This window comes from Eriocheir sinensis, chromosome 41, assembly GCF_024679095.1.
Source record: "Eriocheir sinensis breed Jianghai 21 chromosome 41, ASM2467909v1, whole genome shotgun sequence".
Taxonomy (NCBI): Eukaryota; Metazoa; Arthropoda; class Malacostraca; order Decapoda; family Varunidae; genus Eriocheir; species Eriocheir sinensis.
In genome coordinates, this window is record NC_066549.1 from 10,398,654 (window position 1) to 10,424,040 (window position 25,387).

Consider the following 25,387-nt stretch of genomic DNA (forward strand, 5'->3'; position numbering starts at 1 on the left):
CACGAGCATGAAAAAGAAAAAAAAACGTAGGAAAAAAGGAAAAGAAAAAAACAACGACTTCGAAAAACATTATGAAGACCATGACGAGACGGAGGACAAGGGTGCAAAAATAGTGAAAGGCGAGAGGAGGAGGAGGAGGAGGAGGAGGAGGAGGAGGAGGAGGAGGAGGAGGAGGAAACATGGAAACATGGACTAGCAGGCAGCAGAAAGCCTGCTGCCTGCTTTCAGTGATTTAATCAATCCGTTAGCCATAGGAGTGGCCTGCAAGGAAGGATTAAAGCACTTGTGTACCTACTTTTGGATACGTTCAGTTCAATGCGTTTCTTGAAAGAGTTGATTGTCTCTACGCTAACCACTTCTGCAAGAAGGTTGTTCCAGTGGCGAACAACTCTATTCGAGAAATAACTCCTGCCGATGACGGTATTGCATCGCTTTGCTTGAAGTGTTTTTCCGCTGCTTCTTGTCCTCGGGTTTGTTTGTGGCGTGAAGAGATTGGAGTGATCAACATTGCTGAGCTTGTGGAGGAGAAGGAGGATGAGGAAAAAGAAGAAGAAGAAGAAGAAGAAGAAGAAGAAGAAGAAGAAGAAGAAGAAAAATAATACTTATAATAATAATAAGAAGAAAAAGAAGAAGAAGAAGAAGAGGGGGAGGAAGCTGTGATGATGATAATTTAGAATGAGGAAGTCACAGAGAGTTGTTAGAGTTAGTCCTTTGATGTTGAAATCGTTGTAGGAAGGAGAGGGAGTGAAGAGGGAAAAAGTGAGATGCGGGCGAAGGGTGAGAAGGGAGGAAGGGACGCGCGGGAGGAGGGGGTGGGGGGGACGCACGGGAGCTGATTGAGATAAAGCAAGTGGTGGGCAAAGAAAAACAATCCCTCAGGCAGGAGATGGAAGAAAGGAAAGGTGAATAGGAAAAACAACACTAATGAGACGAGGAGGCAGAAGAAAAAGGGGCTTGGAGGCTAGAAAGACAGAAAGAAGTAAGAAGAAAAAACAGGGAGCGGATTAGGTGATAAAAGAAATGAGGAGGACCATAAAAGTTGCTAGAAAAGAGGAAAGAAAGAAAGCAAGGAGGGAAAAAAACTATGATGGCGGTGATAAAAGCAGAAAAAATGAGGAATTCCTGGGAAAACCAACACAATTTATGAGGATAATAAAGAAAGACCGAAGGACGAAGGAAGGAAAAGGACAAAGAGAGAGAGGAAACGGAGGAATGAAACGGGGAAACGAAACTTGGCCGGAGAAAAAATGGAGTGAAACTGGAGGAGGTAAAAGGGAAGCGTGAGTAAGAAGAAAGAAAAAGCGAAAGATGGATGGAGACAGGATACATAAAGGAAAAGAGCTGGAAGGGTACTTAAGGAGTCGAGAGGAAGGAGAAAGAGGAGGAGGAGGACGAGGACGAGGACTGAAGGATTTGAGAGAGAGAGAGAGAGAGAGAGAGAGAGAGAGAGAGAGAGAGAGAGAGAGAGAGAGAGAGAGAGAGAGAGAGAGAGAGAGAGAGAGAGAGAGAGAGAGAGAGAGAGAGAGAGAGAGAGAGAGAGAGAGAGAGAGAGACGTAGAAAAAGGAAGGGAAGAAAATGAAAAACGAGGCGGCTGATGGAGGAGGCGGCGTTAAGGTGAAAGCAAAATGGAGATTGGATGAAGTTCGTAGAATGAATAGGCTGGTACGGAAGCAGGGAGAGTCTGAAAGAGGGAAAAAAAAGAGAAGACGTGAATGAAGAAAGAAAAGAAAGTGGTAAAAGTGAGTTTGAGTAGACAGAGAAGACAGGGAGACAGGCAAAGAAGCAGACGAAGAGAGAAGCAGAAGTAAGGAATGGAAGGAAAGGAACGAGAGAAAGGATAACAAATATTAGAGAGGAGGGGAATGAAGAAAAGATGGAAGTGGTAGAAATGAGTTTAAGTAGACAGACAAGACAGGGAGACAGGCAACCAAGCAGACGAAAGAGAAGAACACCAGTAAGGAATGAAATGACAGGAATGAGAGAAAGGATCACGAACAAAGAAAGCAGGAACATAAAAGAATGGAAAAAGAAAGAGCGCTACTGAGGAACAGACGCGCGGAAAAAAAGGGTAAAGACAAGAAAAGAAATATCCTCGTAAAATGAAAGGAGACGTCGCTAGTTATACATACAAAAAAAGAAGTATAGCGTCAACAAGAAATGAGCAAACACACACACACACACACACACACACACACACACACACACACACACACACACACACACACACACACACACACACGACAGGGAAAGAAAATAAAGAAAAAAGAAAGAAAACAAGGAAGAAAGAAAGAAAGAAAGAAGGAAAGAGAGAAAGAGAGAGCGCAAGGAAGAAAAAAAGAGAAGAAGGAAGGAAGGAAGGGAAGAAGGAAGGAAAGAAGGAAGAAAGGAAAGGAAAAAAAGTGAAAGAAAGAAAGAAAGAGAAAACACGCAAGAAAAAAAAAAAGAAAGGCGTGTAATAAATGGACTCAAGGAATCCGCGCAAAACAAGGCGCCAGGCAAGGCATTTACAGATTACCGCTAATGAGAAAAAAAAAAAAGACATAACATACAAACAAGGAGCGAGCAGCGCCTGGGAACACACACACACACACACACACACACACACACACACACACACACAGAGAGAGAGAGAGAGAGAGAGAGAGAGAGAGAGAGAGAGAGAGAGAGAGAGAGAGAGAGAGAGAGAGAGAGAGAGAGAGAGAGAGAGGTAAACGAAGCGCATAATAGCAATATGAAACAAAAAGCTCGTAACAAGCGCGTGAAGGAAACCATTGTCTAGTTAATCCGGTTCATTTACAGATAACAGTTGGGGCCGCAGATTAGGCCGGACAAAGCGTTCTAATAACAGACAACAAACCACCAACGCGAGACGAGGAGGACGAGGCGGCATGAGAGGAGGCCAAGGAGGAGGAAGGAGAGAAAGAAAGAAGAGGAAAGAGAGGGAGGGGTAAAGAGGCGGGATTAGTAATTGTAGTGCGTGTTGACTAATTACCCTCAAACACCTTCCAAAATCCCTCCTAATCCTCGTTCCTCATCATTAGCCACATTACGGCCGCTTGTTCTGGTTTAGCCTTGTTTGCCGCCATTTGTTTCGCATTGTGATGAGGATAAGAAGCAGGGTAACGGCGGCCCGTGCGTGCATGGCGGGGTGGGGCGAGGGGCGGGCAGGTGAGCAGGTAAATAGGTGAGTGGGGCTGCACCTTACCTTACCTTACTTGGCGGAGCTTCGGATTATGCAGGGAAGGATCGAAGAATGTGTGTGTGAGAGAGAGAGAGAGAGAGAGAGAGAGAGAGAGAGAGAGAGAGAGAGAGAGTTTGCTATTCAACTTTTTTTTTAAGTGCTGCCTATAACGTCGGTAGGCTTTCTTGAAGGGTCTCATGGTCGATACCACCCATTAAAATAGTGGTGCAGGCATATTTTATCTACAGGACGGTGGCTGAGTGGTTAACGTGCTGGGCTCACATTCACCACGCCATGGACAATGTCGGTTTGAATCCCCACGCTACCACCTGGAATTTTTCAGTCACCGCCGAGTGGCCTAAGACTACCCACATGCTGTCCAGAAGACCACCCATCAACCCGGACTCTAGAAGAAACCGTCCTGTGAATCAAGACTGAGTTCCGGGGGGCAGCATGAGCCACGCATAACTGGCGCCACTATAAAAATTGCCTGCGCCACGACGGGCTTGGGCCGACCATCTGGCCCCAGAAGAAAGCCTACCGGCGCTATCGGCGGGAATGTAAAAAAAAAAAAAAAGTGGCTGCCGTGATGTATAACTCTTGCTTGGTCCATGCTGCCCCCCGGTTTTCCTCTTGAGCGAAGTCGGTGAAGTTAGGGTTGAGATGATCTGGGCAGCATGTGGGTAATCTTCTGCCACTTGGCACTGGTTGAAAATTTATTGTCAGCGTGCATCGGTGGGACTTGAACCTAGTCCCCGGACTCACCACTCCCGCACGCCGACCATTTAGCCACCACCTCCCCCATAGCCTGATCACATGCTGGATTCGTGATCACCAGCCAGTACCCATGAAAGACAGATTAATGGATACTGCTGGAACCTCAAACACAACACATGCCCATCATTGCTCAAGGGAGACAGTAACTGCTCCAGTCAGTCAAAAACATTTAGTGGCCTGAGTGCGACTCGAACCTCAGCGTGTGTGTATGTGTGTGTGTGTGTGTGTGTGTGTGTGTGTGTGTGTGTGTGTGTGTGTGTGTGTTTCATTGTACCAAAATAGCTCCTCCAGCGCAAAATTAGATTTCCACCTCACCTCCCACCACCCTTCTAAACCTCCCCTTTTATTCCTTCTTTCTTTGTTTAGCTCAGTCTCCCGTTTTCGTCTTTTTATTTACGTTTTTTCTCCTTTCCACGTGTGTTCCTTTTTTCATGCTTGTTCCTAATATAATATAACCGTGTTAAAATACCCTTCGGGAAGTAGAGAAGAGAAATAGGTACACGCATCCAGAGTAATTTGAAAGTCATCTTACTCCTGGAAATTGGAAATTACTCAGAAGGCAATCCACGTAAGGGAGAAGATGCGCGTGTGGGGGGTTGTGGGGGGGAGGGGGGGAGGCGGTGATGAATGGGTGTGTGCGTTTGTGCGATAGTGAGGAGGGCGGCCTGGCGGATTGAAGATAAAGAATAATGGATCTAGAAACAGCTTTTCCATTGACAGAGCTCGTCGACGTGGATGGCGTGCCTTTCCTCCGAGTGTGCCCGTTAGGTAGGGAAAAGTCTCCGTTTTTCAGATTATTTTTTTCATGATGGTTAGAAAATGTAACGAAGTGCATTCGAGTTAGTCAGAAAAATTGTAAAGCTTCGAACATTATTGTGCGCGGCATATCATTCTACCTCCACTGGATGATAATCACGTCCCGTTTTCAAATCATAATTACGGCTGAATAAAAGAAAACACGACTGTGTTAATCTTACAAAGCCTTGGATTAGTCACTAAGTCAGGAAATCCGCATCGTTTAGTGCCCTCCTCATAAAAATTGGAAGTAAGACAGATAATAAATAACTTAAAGCGTAGCTGTACTGCGATAGTAAATCACCAACGACTGACAAGCGACATAAAATAGTATTACAAGGACAGGAGGTGCTTGTTGTAGAGATGCTGTCACTATGGCTGCATATTAATTAAGTCGCCAAACACGGTAGTAAGCCGGGAAGCAAACGGCCAAGACTCACTCCTGCCAGCCCGACGTGTATAGTGTTCCGCGCGGCAGAGTTGCGTTCCAGGCTGCCACGCTTTTCTTTCTCTTTCCCGCTCACGCCAGACTGCCATTCGGTGCGTTTGTCTTCGAAGTCTGAGTCTGGTCCTGACACAAAAACAGGGATACATGTATTTGGCATATGTATTTGCCGCAAACCCCGCGTCTCCATTACAATACGATGTTTTCGCCGACCACTCGCAACGCAAAGGAGGCTCTGAATAAAATACGATATCAGTGAAATGGACTCGACGTCCGTCCAAACAGCATCCATGAAATGCATCTTTCATCCCGGGAGGCAAATACACGTGTCCAGGCTATTTTTGGCCACGGGAAGCGAGCGAGGGCCTGCCAGAGCCCTTCCACTCAAATGCATTTCCCCAGTATCACAAGGGGCACAACAGTGCATTCCTCACATTGCTGCCTCTGCATTTACAGCTTCACCTTATATTCCTCCGTTCACTCTCGCTGGCTTGTTCCCCCACACCCGTTGCCTCCAACACTCAGGAGATTTGCTGATGAAGTTACTGACCACTGGGAGTTATAAGGTGAATGCCGCCACACAGAGCTTAATTGACTGTAAACTAACTGTGTAATTGTTGAGAGTAGTCTGAATGTTGAAGTATTGTTTGCGTGCTCAGCGAACGTCCATAATATTAAACGCATGATACTTTCCCCTCCCGCGAATCTGTAGGCAGTCCGAGTGTTGGTGTTACGGTAATGGCGCCGTTAATCTAAAGCTGTGGCTGCCTCGGAGTCTTGCGCGGCGTAATGAAGGCAGTTGTGGCATGCCTTGAGGGGCAGCTTCGGGGGATAACAGTTACGTTGAAAGCGAGTTATTGTTATTGCCGTGCGCTTAGTGTTCTCGGTATAAGTGTCGGTTATTATCTATGGCCTCCAGTTATGGTGCGCTCACTTTTCCACTTGTCTTTGTGTGTATGTACGTGTGCTTCTTTTTACTATTGCAATGCCTGAATTTTGAAGGCTTCTTAAAAAATATATAATGAAAAAACGTGATTATTATTATTTTCTAGTACGCTGTTATCTTTAGCGTTTGTAGTAGTAGTAATGGAAGTAGAAGTAGAAGTAGTAGTACAAGTAATAGTAGTAGTAATAGGAGTAATAGCAAGGGTAAATGAAGGACTCATAGCAGTAGTAGCAGGAGTAGAAGCAGTAACAGTAGCAGTTAAAACAGCAATAGCGGCAATAACAGAGGCAGCAGAACGTGGGAGTTGGGATACTTAGGGGCAAGTTCCGAAATAGAAACCTCCTCAGCGAAGTATAAGTGAATTACAACGAGATTAAGGGAAGCAGGACCGTCTCATGGAGTGTGAGATGCACCAGCCGAAGGGTGAGTGACGCGTCCATTAGCCGAGGAGGAGCTGAACGAGTGGAGGAGGAGGAGAAGAGAGGAGAGAAGAAAGGAGAGGAGAGGATGGAGGGGAGGGGAGAGGAGAGGAGAGGAGAGGGGAGAGGAGAGGAGAGGAGAGGAGAGGAGAGGATGGAGGGGAGAGGAGAGGGGAGGGGAGAGGAGAGGAGAGGAGAGGAGAGGATGGAGGGGAGAGGAGAGGAGAGGAGAGAAGAGAGGAAAATAATGGAGGGATGAGAAGAAAGAAGCCACGAAGAAATCTAGTAATACGAGCGGGAAAAGGAGATTGGGGTATAATGTAAGAAATAAGAAAGATGAAAGGCAAGATATCGCAGAAAGACGGTGTGCAGAGGAGGAGGAGGAGGAGGAGGAGGAGGGACAGAGAGAAGAGAGACACTGTGGCGGTTTGCTATGCGAGAGGTTCTTCTTATTTATCTGTAAGTCAAACCTCTCTCTATCTCCCCGGCCTCTATCCTCCCTCTGTCTTTTCTGCGACATTCTTGCATCCCACCCTTCATCCTGCCCTCCCTGTTTCCTTCATCCTATCAACCTGTCTGTTATCTATGACATATCAAATTGACGCGACTAAAAAAAATAATACACACACACACACACACACACACACACACACACACACACACACACACACACACACACACACACACACACACACACACACACACACACACACACATAATCGAGTTTCCTCATGCACCGGTAAAGAAAGAGTTGTAATATTTTTCCTCGCTCCTTCTCCCGGAAAGCCACGACTTCACTTCCGCTCCTAAAGAAAAGTTGTGGCCTCGATTCAACATGATTTCCGTGGCAGAAATTTCTAATCCTGGCTGAGGGAGAGAATCCGCGGCGCCCGGTGGTGAGGGATGCGGCGACGCCCTGGCTAACACGCTGCCGAGGATGACAGTCGTGGGTGAGGGAATGCGTGACCCCCTTTTCCCCCGCGACCTTCCCCTGCCCTTCCTTTGACCCGGTTCGCAAGTTTTGGGTCACCTTTCGCTGGCCATGTTGGGGGTCTAGGGCTGTTTATTGTTTTCTTTCTTGCTTCCTTAATTAATTTGAGGAAGTTACCGAACATTATCATTTTCATCATAATTAGCAGCGGTATTATTATTATTATTATTATTATTATTATTATTATTATTATTATTATTGTTATCATTATCATTAATATCAGTGTTTTTGAAAGGGTTATCTTCATTATCAACTTCAGGGTCTTCATCATCATCATCATCATCATCATCATCATCATCAATGTTTTGCCATCATGAACAACATTAGTATCAGCGAATATTCTGTCCTTACCATTTCCATTGATCCCTACACCGTTGTCCTCACCGTCACCCTCACCTTACGCACGCAGGCAGGCGACCTTCCACGAACGCGTCCTGCATTCACACAAATTAACAAACATCAAATTATTAATGAGCCTCAGTTTTGTTCACGTGCCACTCCGTCTCCGAGAACCCTCACCTCAATTATGCAGAACAAACTATTTACTCTCATTTCCATTTGGAGCGACACGATGACGACCTGACGGCGATTAGCTTGAAGTATTAATTTTCTGCTACTCAGCCCAGTGGACTTCGGCGAGTGTACACTTTACAGCCATCGTGATAAGTGGCTGGCAAAGAGGAGGTGTCTCGAAGCTGGCTGGTTCCTAAAAGGTGCAGTACGTCACGACCAGGTGTTCCGTACAAGCTTATCGTCCTCTGCTCTCCCCCTGTGTGTTCTCAACCGTTCCCTTTCCCTCTTCCTCTTCACATTATGACGTGGCATTTAAGCCTCTACGTCTCATTCTATCAGGATCACGGTCTTGCCCTCATCGTTCTCCGTCCTTGCCCCGACAACACCCCATAAAGATGCAGTCACCTCTTTTGTCACATGACTTTTATGCTCAGTAAACTCCCTCAGAACACCAATTTCAGTGACCCCATGTTTTGTAGGAAAAAGATCTCATTTATGTCAGAATATATCCTATCTCGTCTTCTTTTTAACACAAGGGATAATCCACGACGATATTTTTTGTGTCTCAGATCGTTAGGGTAAAGATAACAATCAGGAGCTGTGCGGGAGCGGCCGCGGTGTGTGTGCACGTGTGCTCAGTAATCCACCACTTAAATGAGTCCCAAGGCTGCTACATTATCCTCGTTAATAAAGCCACCGTTTTTAGCGAGGTTATCCCTGAACGGGCTCTTTGACGAGACAAATAAACAAATTATCAGGCGTCGGTCAAGCAGGAGCACGTACAACCAACCGATTGAAAAAACAATAAACGTTGCTTAGGCTTATGCTGATGATATGTGTTTTACATAAAGTTAATGATGATGAATCTTTTTTATAACAGTGAGATCATGTTTGAATTATAAAAGTACCTGCTAGCGCTGTATAAGGACCAATATATTTTTCTTTCCATCGGCAATCTGTGCCGGACACTCAACATTACTTATCCATCAGTGCTCATGTTCGGGACAGTCAAGTTGTCTGCACCCCCCCCCCCCCCCTTCCACCACCACCACCCACTCACATACAATATTTAAACCCGGATTATTCGCTACTAAGTGACCAACATTTTTTCAAGTTATTTTTGTGATGGCTGTGACACTACTACTATTTTTTTTTTTATGAAACAGAAGCGTCAAGCATTAAAAGCTCATTACAGCTTTGCACTGACGCAAGTTTGTTGAGAAATAATTGTTACAGTGATAATGAATTGCAACAGTTTTTTTTTACTTTACAAAACTTTTTTCCCTAAAGAAGTGTTTTCTAACATTCACAATTCATATACATGCAGTCACATGATGACAAACACACTTGGGATGCCATACAATCAACAAAACAAAACCCCAACATTTACAAAAGTCAAATACCAACGTCATGTGATATTTTTAGTTGATGAAAAAGATGTTTATTTTTTAAATGAGCTTATAGAATAAACTGGAAGCAGAGTTCATGTGAAATAAGAAAGATATATATTACTCTACGAAATATTGTTTGTGTTATCATTGCTAAAAGACAATGAAGACTGGGGTAAGAGAATTTACGGGATTGTTTGTCAGGGTAAGCGTGGCGTGTCTAAGTTAGGCCTTCCTTGGTCACTGCACCAGCCCGCCCAACGATCTTCATCAGGTGTTTCATTAAGGGCTCGGCGGTCCTCACCCTGACCTGCTAAGTCCCTTATACGCAGCAACAGGCAGCCTTGTGCACCACTTTCTGGAGAAACTGTGACTCGTGTAATGATGGATCACCAGGTCTAAACAGTAGTAGGAATAGTAGTAGTAGTAGTAGTAGTAGTAGTAGTAGTAGTAGCAGTAGTAGTAGCAGTAGTAGTAGTAGTAGTAGTAGTAGTAGTAGTATTGGCAGTAGTGGTAGTAGTTGTAGTAGTGGTAGTGGAAAATGTTGTTGCTGTCGTTGCCGTTTTTGTTGTTGCTGTTTTTGTTGTTTTTTGCTGTCGTCGTCGTTGTCGTCGTATTATAATGATCTATATGTCATGGAACCTGTGCCGAGGCTCGATTAAAGACGCAGTCATTTCCCTACCGAGATGAGGTTGGGTGAGAGGCAGGGTGAGCCTCACACTTTTAACCTCCGTGTAGAGGAGATGGCAGCGTGCGCCACAGCTGTGGTTTGTTTTCTGGCTATGGTATGATCAACCTGTAACAACAGTGGCACAGGAGCAGTACAGCGTCGCGGCGACAAGGTTTTCCCCTCACTCGCAGGCGCTGGACTCACGTGTACGTTTCCGCCTCACTAGTGGCACATAATGGGCTACACGTACATATTTTTCACTCGGGAATGACAGCCCGGCTATCGCGGCGGGGCGAAGGTGTCTGAGCTGCTCCATCAGACTGGAAAATTTATCGAGCCTCCCCAGCCTCCCGCAGGGCCGCCCGGGTAAACCCCTTTGAAGTGTAGGGAAGGCTGCCCCCCCTCCCGCCCTGGAGACTAAATTCTCCCTCACATGACGGTCACCGGAGGCACCTATAAAATATTACTTAATGTGGTTCTATTTTCTTTTAGCTTTCCCCTTCCGTTATTTCAACTTTACTGTTCCCATTAACTTAAAAGTGCCTGTGTGTTTTACTGCTTTTAACTTACATCTGGTAAATATATTTTGGTAAACATGTTCAAATTCTTCAGAATGAACTTGCATACGTGTATGAATATATAAACAAAGCTAGAATATGCCATTCACTGGCACAACACGACCATATAAAAAGGGGCACATTGTCCACACGTGGCTGTGTTTGTTATTGTTGTTCATTCAAAAGCTCGCGTCGGAAATATTATTTTAAGCAAGCATACAAAAATAAGTTCAACTGCGGCACGTAGGACGAAAATGGCAACCCGACATCAACTTTTTGTTCTAACTCAGCAAACTTGAGCACCGTAAACTTCCCAAGGGTTTGTTTGCTCTCACTTAATTATTCTTTTTTTTGGTCTTGTTGTAGGTCTCTTGTTTTCGCTCTTTTTCCCATGACAAAACTTATTCAAAGCATTTTATTTTGATTTATATTTTCAACCCTTGCTCTTTCTCTTTCAGATGAAAAGACTGACTTGTGAGGGCATACGGGACAGGGGTGTCATTCCCTCTCCCTAGTATAACAAACGTGACACTCGTGACCAAAATTAAATTTTCGAGAATTTATAGCGAAGAAAGGAAATGAGCATATTTGTTCAGGAATGTGGACGGTGCCGCCACGATGACGCCGCTTTTGCAGTGTTCTCTCTCGTAAAGAATAATAATAACGAAATCGATGAAGAGCTCTCCCATGGTGTCTTTGTAACATAGGAAAATCAATAAGTAATTCATCTCGTTAACTTTACGGCTCAGTTACGTACTCTGTTGTCATCGCAATGTGGCGGGCGAGGCTTAGACAAATGTCTTCTTACCTCTTTGAAATCCTCAGTGATATCACATCCCTAGGACCCAAGAATTAGTCGTTATCAAACTGGAAATTAATACTTATGTTAGACCCGTACTTTCTTAACTGACTATATTTCTCGGGGTTAATATACCCTCATTCAATAGAAAACTTTTTATACTTTTTTTATCTCAGCAGAAATATTCAATCTCCTCATTTTAGAGCTTCTTGTCAAAATAGTTCATAGAAAATCTGTTTCCTTATCTCTACCCGAGCAAACTCGTGTATCCGTTAAGAGAGATTTCAAAAATGTGTTACGGTCGAAATGGTAAAACATCTTTTTTTCAATAATATGAAGTACCTCGCTCCCTTGTGTATAAATTATGTACAATTGAAATATTTCGCACATAAATAGTAGGCTCAGAACGGCCAAGCGTATGACCTAGACGCCATTTGGTCTATGCCGAACCACCTTACCGCTGCACTGGCACTCGCTGGAACCACTCGTGGGCTGCCATCAAAACACTGGCGGATGTTTTTTGTTATCAATATGGCTACTCTAAGTCATTCGGTCAGTCAGTTTTAATCAAAGTTTTGCTATCATTCAGACAGTTTCCTTCCTTGGAATTTCCTTTTAAGTTAATAATTTAGAGACCTAAGGATGTTCTCATGTTACTTTAGTTATTTTATGCCATTTCCCTTATGAGACAATTTGGCAACGGACAGACGGACAGCCACACGGACAGCGATGAAAACATCGCCCATCGCCCTCCTCGGAGGTGGGTAATTATAGATTTGGCAAGGTGTTAGTAGCGGTCTGCTATAAGACTCACAAGCTGACATGCTTATTATCCCCTTGTCTAGATGGTGACTCAATTGTGAATCTCTTAAGACAACAAAGAATGTTCAGATAGTCCATGATCATTCCCATTTTAATCTGTCTAGCTCACAGAATCGAGTGTTGTGTTTATTACTGTTACTTTCATTATTTCACTTCATATGAAATAACCAAAATAAAACAACTGCTTTTAAACTGTGGGTCGGTAACTTGAAGCCTTATTTATATAATGGTAAACAGTCAGTGGATAAACTGCATTCCAAAATTATTTAAAGTTCTGTAATTCAATCGCTCAGACATTTTAAGGTTAAGGTTAATCCGTTTTTGTACCTTCTACACGGCATCACACCGCGGCCACGAGCAGCAGTAGCGTGTGCTCCCAACCTTACTTTTATAAGGCGTTAAGAAATAGAATGCCTCGACTCAAGAAATGTATTTTACGATAAAAATTCAGTTATATTGTTACATAGTAATAACATAATCATAGCGTTCTACAATGTATCAGAAAACTGGTAGCATCAAGTATTCCTTTAAATAAAATTAATGAACTGCAATAAGATCAGCCTTGGAGATAAGCAAGAGAGTATTTAGGACGCACCTCAAGCACCTTGGCATTCACTTGATGAGACACCTAATGCTTGAAGGTTGGGAAGCCTAACAACGCAGGAAACGTTCACTCCAAACTAAACTGAAAGATATGTGGACTAGCAGAAGAAGACATGAACGCTTCCCAGTTATCCTCGGTTATTTGTGTCACGGGCGCAGCGTGGGGCGTCTCCCGTCCTCGCTCTATTGGCTTATAATTGCCGGCGCTTCCATTGCGGTGGTAAATTTTGCACTCATTCTCCTCCGGGGTCACGGCCAGGGGGGCTGTTCATTACCCGATTCTTTGGAATGTGTTGGGGTGAGAAGGTAGGGAGTGGAAGAGATTTGAGGCTCATGTGCATTGTAAAGCTGTGGAGTATAGGGCGGAGGGGATGTGAGAAAGAGGAGGAAAAAGAGAAAAGAAGGAAAAGTGTGTGCGTATTGGAGGTTTAAGACCATAAAGTTCTGGAGGGTTGAATGGTGTCTGGCAGAAAGGAAGACGCAAAAGAACAATGTATCATGAATATCGAAGAGGAGGAAACCTTTAGGCATGGAGGCGCGGAGTGAATGCGTTAGCGGGATTGTGAGGGGACTGGGGCTCCTTGCTGAGTGAGGGAGCCATGGACGGGCGGGCAACACGAAAGTTTTCACCTTTTTTCGAGGAAGGAAACTGGCTCACCCTCGCCCTTGTCCCGCGGCCATTGGGGAAAAGGGAAGGAAAGGGAGAACACGACACGAAATGGAAAAGTCAGAACGAGGACAGTAAAAATATTTAGAAACAAGGGCGAGAAAACTTGACAGGCGCGGCCGGGGAGTCGGCAGTTTTCCGTCAGTTTATTTTTTTATTCCCTCTCAGTGTAGATCACAGTTTGTCACCCTCGCCTTTGTCTGGCGTCGCTCACTCTTTCTATATATTGTTCTTGTAGTATTATCATTATTAATTAATTTATCAGTATAATTATTAATATTAAAACTAGCTGCATTACAAGGGTGGGGGTGGGGGGGGGGGCAATCACCATGCCCTCCATTCCTTTACTTGATATAGTAGAATATTATTACTTAAAAAGATGAGTAAGATATCAAAATGCGTATCCACAAAGATCTTTTATATGGCAATGTCTTGAGACCAGTGAATAGATTCGTGAATAGATGTGCGCTACTGTTTATTATTATTATTATTATTATTATTATTATTATTATTATTATTATTATTATTATTATTATTATTATTATTATTATTATTATTATTATTATTATTATTATTATTATTATTATTATTATTATTATTATTATTATTATTATTATTATTATTATTATTATTATTATCATCATTACTATTATAAACATCATCATTAATATTACCATTAGTATTTTATGTTGTTGTTGGTCATGCTGTTGTTATTGTTATTGTTGTTGCTGTAGGTGTTGGTGTTACTATTGTTTTAATCTCGAGAAACAGCTTTAATCAGAAGTATTGTATCCATCTGAAGCTACACAAATAAAAGAATAACTAACGCATCACCTGGACCAAGAAGTTATGAGGAAAGTTTCGTCTCAAACTGCTTTCGCTGCTACTTTTATTTACATCGTGTCGTATTTTTTTTTTTCAAACGTTGTACTGTAGACTCGTCATTAGGGGAAAAAAACAATTGAAATATATGACTACTTTGGTTAATATCTTGTCACCAACACTCACAACCATTGCTTTCCTGAAGGTCAGCAAATTGAAAACTGACTATCCCTCCAGCTGCGGTGGGTGCCTTGACACCTTGCCTAGCTTGATCCTTCGAATGTTATTTAGTATCTTTCAACCCTATTCTTTGTGTTACCCTATTCAGAATATGGCAAACGTTAGCTATCATACTCTACTATTTATCTTTTAATGGTACTATAATGTAAACAATACATTATCATGAAAACATATTGTTCATGTACCCTCGTATATGGTATTTGATAGCAACATAACCTCTACGCTGGCTGTCTCTCCCAGTAATAATGCGCTTGCTTTCAACGCTTTTACTATTCAGTGACAACACAAACACCACATTAAGTGGATTAGCGATGGAGTTAGAACCTTTTATTTTCCTCCTTCAGTGTCCCTTATTTCTCAAAGTGTCCCTTTAGTTCACTCCTTGCTATATCTTTAGTCCTCTCTCCCTGGGTGCGCACCTGCTATTAGTGAGCTCGATGTCAATGTGACGCACTTCGCCCCGCTTCAAAACAGAGATTGAAGACCAAAGCTGTGCACACATTTCCTTATCGCTTGCAAACATCCACATCATAAGTAGACCAGCACCAACACCAGCATCAGCACCAGCACCAGCAGCGGCAGTCATCCGTTTTATTAGGAAACTAAGCCCATTCTGTTGTTTTAGCGTTGTGTTGTGTACGATTAGGCTTCCCAGCGTTTAAAGAGCAGCGAGTCACCCGTGCTTGATGGGATTACGGCAGCCTCTGTCCGCTGTGTGTCACGTCCAGTAGGGTCATTGCCTGCGCCATTACGCGATAGGTCCACTTGTTGCTGCTGTTTTGGCTGTCGCTGCTTTTTATTTTTGTTGTTGTTGTTATACTTGTCGAGATCGTTGTTGTTGCTGTTATTGTTGATTTTGCAGTAGCAGCAGCAGTCGTCGTCTTCGTCGTTGTCGTAGTAGTAGTAGTATTAGTAGTAGTAGTAGTAGTAGTAGTAGTAGTAGTAGTAGTAGTAGTAGTAGTAGTAGTAGTAGTAGTAGTAGTAGTAGTAGTAGTAGTAGTAGTAGTAGTAGTTGCTCCTACATCATCACCCTTGACAACAGTTTGATAATCAATATTTCTGGTTATAAAGAAATTCAACGTGGTTTGGTTACTGCTGTTGTCGTTGTTGTATTTCTTGGTGTTGCTGTTGCCTGATGTCGTCGCTGCTGCTGCTGGTGTTTACACTTAGCAGAGCTCAGGGGGCGTATCACCTTCCCCGACACGTCACTAAGAGAGGCAGCAATAAATAATGCCTCAGCCCCGAGCATGTCAGGCCCCGCGTCCCCGTGCGCCGCGTTGAGGCCAGCGGTGCCGCCAGCCTGAAGCCTAGTGTCAGGTATTGAATTGTGTACAGCCTGTGTCAGCCCGGGCCAGTACCATCACGGGGACTCTCATCTCGTTGGAACATTAAGTGGAAATTATTTTAAGCCATCAGTAAGGGAGCTATAATTCAATAACCAATGCTACTCACTGGACGCTAATGATACGGCATGATAAGCTGTTATGTTTAAAGCTGTGCTCCTGGGTTTGAAGTGAACAAGTATGTGAAGCGTTACTTATGTGAATTATGTGTGGAGTGTACTGATTTGCCGCAATGTTTTATAGCCATTAACGGCGCGGCCGCTGCTCTGTTTATCACCGAATGTTATCGAGGATCAGTCAAAGGGACTAGATACTTTTTTATTGTAAAGGAGACGAACTTAAGCACAAAAAACTCGCCACGTTGCCCTTCTGTAGGGAATAAGAGATTACTAAAAAAAAAAATCGATTTCTGTTTCAAAGGTCTTGATTCTTCCCTCATGAAGCTGTCCAAGAAACCAGGTAATGCTGCAAGGCTGGTCAGAGTTTGCCAGTGAAAGAGATGATAATGTGAAGGTAATGGTTAGTTCTTGCATGAGGCATAAAGGAGTTAATATTAAGCCACACGACATTACCTGGACAAAAACACTGGCCTTAGCGCTGCACCAAAACATCAACAGACTTTTAAAAGACGCTCACAAGACATGGAACTGTATTTAGCTCAGTCTTCTACTTTGCATGACATCAGGTATTCCGCCACACCTTCCCATTATTCAAGACCGAGAATAGATGGTGTTTACCCGCTGCCCATCCTTCGTTAGCTGCCAGCCAAGGCGAACCCAATATTCAGGCCGTGAAAAGAGTGCGTGGCCGCCGCATTGTGTGGCCTGTGGATGTAATGACGTCACCTGCCTCTCGCCTTACACTCGCTTACGTTGTTTCCTTCTTGTCACCGCCGCTGTATCGACCTGTAGGGGAGGTTTTAGGGACACCAGGCTTATGGGGGGGAGGGGGTAGCGGCACGGGTTGAGACTCTCCTTTTGTTGTTTATCTGCTAGGTCAGGTAATAAAGAAGGCCAGTTACTCCCCAACGCTTTACATTTCATATTTTTTTCTTCTTAGGCGATTTTCTTTCTTTTCCATTTTTCCGCTCTCTCCTTGCCGTTAGTCTCTCGTTGTTGTTTGTCTACAATTTAAGGCGACAAAGAATGACTAGTTACTTCCCATCCTCTTCCAGTAACATTTTTTTAATTCTTTGCTAATTTTCGTTTTTTTGTGTGTGTGTGTGTTTGTGTCCATTTTCCCGTTCTTTCTCTACATGCCGTTAGTTCTCGTTGTTGTGTTGTCTACTAGAAAATAAGACGAAGAATGACTAGTTCCTCTTTACCCCTTACATTCATATTTATCTCCTATTCTTCGCCAGTTTTCGTTCTTTTCGTTTCCATTTTCCCGTCCTTTCCCTGCCGCTAGTGTCTCTTTTTGTTGTTTATGTCTACAAGGAAAGCCGATAAAGAATGACCAGTTACTTACCAACCATTTACATTCATATTTATTTCCTATTCTTCGCCAGTTTTCGTTGTTTTCGTTTCCATTCCCCGTCCTTTCCCTGCCGCTAGTCTTATCAAAAGGCATAACCCCTTGTAATCCACTAAGCCCTTTGCTCCTTGGTTTTCCCCCCATACGCTCCCCCTCCTCGCCTTGCTCGCTTCCTTTCTTCCTTCATTCTTTCCGCCTGTGGCTAATACTTCCTTTATTCCTTCCTTGTTTCCTTCCTCCTTCCCTCTTTCTTTCCTTCTTTTTTCGTTTTGTCTTCCTTTATTTTTTTCCTCCGCCCTTCATTTTCTCTTAATCAGTTTGTTTACTCGTTGCTTGCTTCCTCCGTTATTCCTTTCCTTCCTTCCTTTCTTTTCTATCTCTCTTCTCGTGCTCTTTCCCCTCTCATTACTCATAGTCCTATTTTTTCCATTTAACTTTTTTTCTCCTTCGTATCTTCTTTCCTCTCAATCTCCCTCCGTCCTTGTTCCCTACACACGTTCGTCTCTTTGGTCACTCCTCCCATTTTTCTCTTCTCCATCTCGCTTGCTTCCCTCCATCTTTTTTTCTCCTAACTTTCCGCCTTCTTCCCTCCCCTCAGTCTTTCTCCTATCCTTCCTTCTCCTCTCTCTCCTCTCTCTCTCTCTCTCTCTCTCTCTCTCTCTCTCTCTCTCTCTCTCTCTCTCTCTCTCTCTCTCTCTCTCTCTCTCTCTTTTCTCTCTCTCTCTCTCTCTCTCTCTCTCTCTCTCTCTCTCTCTCTCTCTCTCTCTCTCTCTCTCTCTCTCTCTCTCTCTCTCTCTCTCTCTCTCTCTCTCTCTCTCTCTCTCTCTCTCTCTCTCTCTCTCTCTCTCTCTCTCTCTCTCTCCCTTTGTTTTTCGCCTCTATCCAACTTTTTTATTCCTCCTTCTCCTCTTTCCCTCATTTATCTTATTTCTTTTCTTCTCTCCTTCCTTCCTTCCTTCCTTCCGTCTTTCCTTCCTTCTTCCCCTTCTTCATTTCTCTTCCCCTCCCTTCCTTCCTTTCATATTTCCTTTCATCCCTTCCTCATCCTCTCTTCCTTCCTCATCCAGCCCATTACGCCCCGCGGGAAGGGTTTAAGACCTTTGGGGATCAACTCTCGCTTAAAGAAGTGGGCAGACCTCACGTATGTTTTCCAGCAGACAGTTGCCGGCCTTTTCCGCTCGTGAATGTTGCGAACCCTTGACTGGCGGGCCCTGAGTGACGTCATGCGCGAAGGCTTATGCGCAGACACACACGCGCACATATTCTTGGATTCTGCCGGTATTTTGACCGGATTTTGACTTACTGATGACCGCAGTGCATGCATAGAGGACGGAAGGGGCGAGGAAGGAAAGGTCTTAGGTCGGTATCGCCAGACTCTTTCGGTTCTCACATCAGCTATTTCAAATATCCGAGAAGGAGACTGGTCGAGTTCTAGTGAGTGTTTTGTTTGGTTCACGGTACAGAAGAAGGATCAGACTGCCACCAGGGTCATAAAACTACCCCTGATAATGACCCAAACTTTTATGAATGCCTTGTTAAATATGTGAACTTGAGCGTCGATAGTGTTTAAAAATATAGCCCTTACACACACACACACACACACACACACACACACACACACTTTCGCGTATCATCGATAATTGCAACGCAGTTCCCCAAACGCCGCACACCATAAGCGTCGCTGGGATCCAGTGGGCGCTGCTTGAACGTCCACCAATCACCGTTCATCACTTGGCCTTGCCGTGTGGCCCCAAGGAGGACGAGGAAGAGGAAGAAAGGAAGAGTAGGAGGAGGAGGAGGAGGAGGAGAAAAATGAAGAGAAGGAGGAGGAGGAAAATGAAGAAAAAGACATAACAACAACATCAACAACAAGGAAAAAAGGGAAAAAGGACAAGAAGGGAGAGGAGGAGGAAAAGTAAGCGGAGGAGGAGGAGGAGGAAGGGGAGGAGGAGGAGGAGGGAAAGAAATTAAACAACAACATAGTCAACGAGGAAAGGATGGAAATAAGAGAAGAAGGGGAGGAGGAGGAGGAGGAGGAGGAGGAGGAGGAGAAGGAGGAGAGAGTTCAAAGAAAGAAAAGGGGAAGCAGGAGTAGGAAGCTGAAAAGGACGAGGAGGAGGAGAAAGATGAAAAAAGAACATCAACAACATCGACAATAAGGAAAGAAGGGAAAGAAGAGAAGAAGGAGGAGGAACAGGAGGAAAAGGTCAAAAGAAGATAAGGAGAAATATTAATAAGAGGCTGAAAAGGAGGAGAAGGAGGAAGGATGAAAACGAAAAGAACAATGGAGGAGGAGGAGGAGAAAGAACAGGATGATGATGAGGAGGAGGAGGGATGAAAAAGAAAAGGATAAGGGAACAGTCGGGGCGGAGGTCGTTGTATACAATCACGACCTTCCTCTGCGGTGTCCTCGTCCGGTGAAAGTCGTTCCCTTTAATGTGTTGTTTTCACACGTACGAGTCGTCATTATACGCTTTACAGAGCCTGACGCGAAGAGAGAAAAGTAAACGTAAAAGAAAGAGAGGGTGACAAACGGGCAGAAAGGCGGATAGACAGACAGAGAGAAAACAGTTCGCCATTGCAGACATACAAGTGAAGAGGCAGATTGATAGAGAGACAGACAGACTCAGACAGCTCCAGAAAAAAATGAAGTGGAGAAGGGAGCTGGCGCAGGGAGGAAACAATAGAACGTAAATCCGAGGAAAACGAAGACATTGGAATAGATATGCAGGGGAGGAAACAAAAAGAAACAATGTATTAATGAAAAGCGATGACACATAAATAAAACAAGGACTGGAAAAACTGTAGACTGAGAAAAGGAAAACCACGGGAATAGAGAAAGATGAGGGAAGGCAAGAGACGGGGCAGAGAGAGAGATTATGGTTGAAAAGAGAGAGGGAAATATGTGTAATGTCCTCGGGCGCACACCTGTCAGCAAAGTGTGTCATATTAGCGATCCGTTGTAATACTTGATCCGGCTCACCTTTAAAGCGCCATGTGTGATAGGTATATAAAAATGATCTGACTGGAAAAAATGGTAAGAGGGATAAGGAATGGATATGGGGAAGCAGGACGACAGAAGAGCGACTGAAGTTTTATAATGCATTTAGCAGAGTTGAAAGAGTGGAGTGAAGATGATATGTGCGCTGAGGCTCCGTTTAGTGTGATGCGCCGGGTGAGGAGGGGAATGGCATCCTCCCTCATGGACAGGAACTAAGGTTGTGGTTTCGTCACTTTAATGTATTTTGGGTGGTCCTTTGGAAGTTTGGTATTCATTGATATGTCGACATCACATACATAATTCTTGGCTGTGCATTTTTTTCATTCATACGTCACGACAACGATAATGGCTGTGCTGCGTGCGTTCCCTTACTTTGATAAATTAGAATGCTGAGATTATTGTTGCTACTTTTAGCTGCTGTTTGCTGACAGTTAGTGGTCATCCTTCATGCTATATGTCGGTGCGTCATAGTTATGGCCGGATTATTGTATTAACGTGGTTCTTTTCTTCTCCACAGGTGTGCGGGTGTGGCGAGGGGCACGGCTGCCATGGTGGCGGCGGTGACGGCTACGTGTGCATTCCTGAAAGCTAGAGGCTTCGCGCGGGCTGTTCCCGCTTGACCTTAGCTCGAAGACACTCGCCATTGTCCCAGCAACCATGTACAACTCCAGTTCCAGCACCGCCGCCCTCACCAGCACAGCGGCACCCCTCCTGGCGGCGGTGCTCTCCTCCATTGCCCCGCAGCCCACATCCATCCTCGATCCAACCCTGGACTCGCCCACCCCGGCCCTTGTCAACGGGACGGACAATGCCACGGCGGAGATGCATGAGTACGCTCCCTTCCTCGCCGGGTCACGCTACGTGGTGCAGCGAGTGTTGGTGCCGGTGGTCCTGGTGTTGGGCGTCGTGGGCAACACCGTCACCATCGTCGTCCTCACCCGCCGCCAGATGAGGTCGTCCACTAACTCGTACCTCACAGCGCTGGCCATCTCGGACCTGCTGTACCTCGTCTTCATTTTCTCGCTCTCTATCCGCCACCACCCGGGCATGAACAAACCCCACCACTGGATTTACTGGCACTACTTCCGCTACGCCCTGTGGCTCACCGACGCCTCCAGTGAGTAACACGACTCCTGACCAGTAGTAGGAATAGTAACAGTAGCAGTAGTTGTAATTACAGCAGTATTGGTTGCATATCTGACTATATTTACACATAATTGTAATCCGTAAGTACAGTGGAAGTAATGTGGAAAAGTCGGCAGCCTCCCGCAATGTCTTTATGGGCTCGCCATACAGCCGTACGTGTTGCTGCGGCGAATACTGAACATGAGGTTCGGGTTGCTTCCCCTTCTTAATGGAATCTCTCGTGTAATAAAAAAGGCTTTTAGGGAAGGTAGACGGCGTGAGGGGAATGCTGGAGAGGGGAGGGAAGAACGAAAGCGGCCTGCCAAAGAAAGGTCTGGGGCTGGAAACGTTGGCTCAGATATTGTTAGGTCATTTTTGGGAGACGTCAAAACTTGCCTATCAGAAAGTTATCTGTTTTTGACGTGTTGGGCGAGTGACGGTGTGGGTGTCTGTGGTCGAATGTCGCTCTTTGGGTGCCGTCGCTGCACCCACACTGGCTGGCTAAATTCACCTGCACAGTGTCAGGTGAACTAGAGGGGGCGGCGTGGCGGGGTGTCGGGTGTGTGTCTGAAGGATGCTGAAGGATGGGTTTAGGTTGGTTTCGAGAACAGTGGGGAAACCAGAAATAGTAAGAAGTTGGAAAAAGCGCGATGGAGGAATAGTTCCAGGTAGCGGCCTGGGGCTAATTTTCGAGTAACAAACATTTCACTTAATGATTGTAACGCTAGTTCACACACACACACACAAAAAAAAAAAACGAATAAACAATCAAAGAAAAAGTAACATGCAGACAAACAGATACAAACACAGAACAGATATTCGTGTACGTCATCGTATGTTTAAGTCCACTGAAGCTCAAAAAAGCGTTACAACAAGGATTAAATTGTGTTCCTTCCAAATATGGCGTGTGTGTCTTCACTCTCAGTATTGTCCGTCTTCCACTCGCCGCGGCTGCCACGGACGGCCTCATCTATTAACAGCAGCGTGTTCTCTGACGTGTTGTTATGTGTGTGTAAAGGGGGGGGGGGGACTAGTGCGACGGCCTTAAGATTAATTAATAATTGAACATAACACTGAATAAAAATAGTCAGTGATTAGCAGGATTTTTTTTTTTTTTTTTTTGTGTGTGTGTGTATGTGTGTGTGTGACGCAGATATTTGGTTTGTTTTTGCACACGCACCCAAAACCCTTCAACAATCTCACTGTTATCTCCAACATTTACCATTCAACAAGGATCCGAAAAAAAAAATATCAGCAAGACAGAAACCATTTTTCAGGGAAACAATCTAGCGGAGACTATTGTATTTCAGGTACATGACAAAATGTAAATAGAGTTGAAGCCTTCACTTATTTCAGAAACGTGATATTGGCACATAAGTCCCTGAACGATTCAAGCATGCCTCAGCCTCCGTCGAACGTCTTGGAGCTACAGTCTATATAAAAATGCACTCAGAAACTCAGAGAGTTTCAGTCTGTGCAGTGTTGTGCAACTCCATCCTTTTGCACGGTACAAAATCCTAGAACATCTACCGATGTCACACATATTTACGTCCGATGTTTGCACGATGGAGTCCCCTCCGTAAAAAAAAAAACTTTCAGTGATTAAAATCAAATCAAAAAGCGCAGAAGCCATGCCAGAAGCCAAGAAGCAGCTGTGATGGGCTGAATGTGTGTACTGCATGCCAGAACCTGTGCGCCGCCTTCCCCGTCAGGTTTTATATGGATAACATTCCAGTAGCATCACCTCAATCTAGGGAGACAGGAGAAAAGTTATAAATATAACGACAGTTATCAAACTTTAAGATGATTTGAAAGGATCTTGAAGCAAAAGGCTTGGATAGAAACCCCTCTGCAGTGGAGCCTGTCACCTCAAAGCTCGGAACGTGGCGAAAGAAGAGCGTAGACAACAGAAACACAACAAAACAGAGTCGTCCCAACAACCCGGACTTGGCACGGCGACTGTGTGGCAAAGTCTGCGGATCCTGAACAACTATTGGTGTGCACAGCCACACACGTTGGTGCCAAAGACACCGTCCGTGAGAGATTTGCACGCGTCTTCGTCTTTTTTTTTACGACAAAGAATAATAACAAATGTGTGAGTGTGTACGCTTGAATATCTGAAAATAACTAAGAAAGCAATATAAAAAAAAACTCTTGATCGTCGCTGTTGTTTATACAAATCTTATAGTTCTTTAAAGATTTTTTTTTTAAGTTTGCAGAGTAGGTGGTATATAATTGTTGTTTTTATTGCTGCTCTCAGTGGGGGTGGTAGAGTTCTGGTGATGGCCTGTTGCTGTTTTATGGCGTTGGTATCACTAGTGGAAGGACTGTCCATGATGATTACAATTTTACTGTCTGCGGCGGCGGAGGTCACAGGGTTGTGGGGGTGCTGGGCTCACCCCGCGCCTTCCCACACCGTCACCTCACACATCTGACCGGCGCATCGTACGTGTCCGGTTCGTGGCTTTGTTCATATTCAGAAATATTTTGCATTCGACAGAAATAAACAAAGAAAATATATATATATATATATATATATATATATATATATATATATATATATATATATATATATATATATATATATATATATATATATGATAAATAAAATAATAGAAAACTATTTCTACTCTTGAACCGAAAACAACTGAAATCTATGACCGCCACACGATGACAAAGCAGTGTTTCCCAGGCAACACATTTCTTTCCACTACGAACCCTTCGTCTCGTTCCTTTAATCATAATCTCCACCACTTAATATAATTTCCACACCAGCATTTTTCTCCTGGCGCTCGTTTTATTTTTTGCCATCAAATTTTTCTATTTCTTTGATGTTCCAGCGCCCCCATTCTTTTTAAGAACTGTCATTCCATTGTGGGTGACTACTTCCTGCCCGGCACTGTTCCTGCAGAGCTCCGTTTTCTCCACTCACTCCCATTTCCGTTTTGTAAAAATCGGAGACACTCACATAATCCCGTGAGAATCTGCCCGCCTGGCCCCGCGGATTACGTCCAGAAGACCTATTTTTGGACCGAGCTACTATACCTTGGCACCCTAAGCTCTGCCAATCAGGGGCTGCAGTTATTGGCTAGCTGCTTCTTTTGAGGCGATCTTTCCTCATCATTAGCTAAATATTTTTATCTCCAGTGTTTGGATTTGTATTCAGTTTTCTGTATCTTCTTTTGTAGCGAGTTTTTTGTACATGGTGTCACGAATTTTCACCGATTTGTTTTAGTAAATCTCTTTATGTGGGGGTTTGCTTTACGCAGATTTACCTACCTACATATATTAATGCTCAGCCTCGAGAGACACACCCAGACACGTCAAAAAAGCTTCTTATGCCCTTATTTAACTGTTGTACACATGATGATCTTGTGTGTCTGTTCGTGTGTGTGTGTGTGTGTGTGTGTGTGTGTGTGTGTGTGTGTGTGTGTGTGTGTGTGTGTGTGTGTTGAGATTGGCCTCTTGTGTAGTTAGGTTAAAAGCTGGGAAGGGAGAAGGAATGGACAGAGGAGGAGGAGGAGGAGAAGGAGGAGGAGCGAGAGAAACTTCAGATGGATGGAAGAATGAAGAGTTTGCATGGAGGAAAGTGGGGAAGGGAGTTAAAGAGGGAAGGAGAAGAACAAGTTGGATAAGGCGATGGCGGAACAGGTTTAACTGCTCACCTCCTCTTGTTTGAGGGGCACGTCAGAGGGAATGTTGCCTCGAGTGCCTTTCCCGTGGGCGGTAATCAGAAAAGGTGCATGTGTGTGCTGTGATAATGGATGTGGTTACGTATTTATTTGGAGTGTGTGTGTGTGTGTGTGTGT

At 44.3% G+C, this 25,387-nt stretch overlaps 1 protein-coding gene across 8 annotated transcripts in view; it reads left to right on the top strand.

Annotated features, from left to right (window-relative positions):
* LOC127009631 (FMRFamide receptor-like) overlaps positions 1-25,387 on the top strand; it is a 188,684-nt gene that overhangs the window by 120,317 nt on the left and 42,980 nt on the right. For all 8 annotated transcript variants that reach the window (XM_050882869.1, XM_050882868.1, XM_050882876.1 and 5 more), the window contains one exon: positions 20,971-21,570. In XM_050882869.1, the coding sequence (XP_050738826.1) occupies positions 21,111-21,570 (460 nt within the window). In that variant the 5' untranslated portion in view covers positions 20,971-21,110. The remainder of the gene's footprint in view (positions 1-20,970; positions 21,571-25,387) is intronic.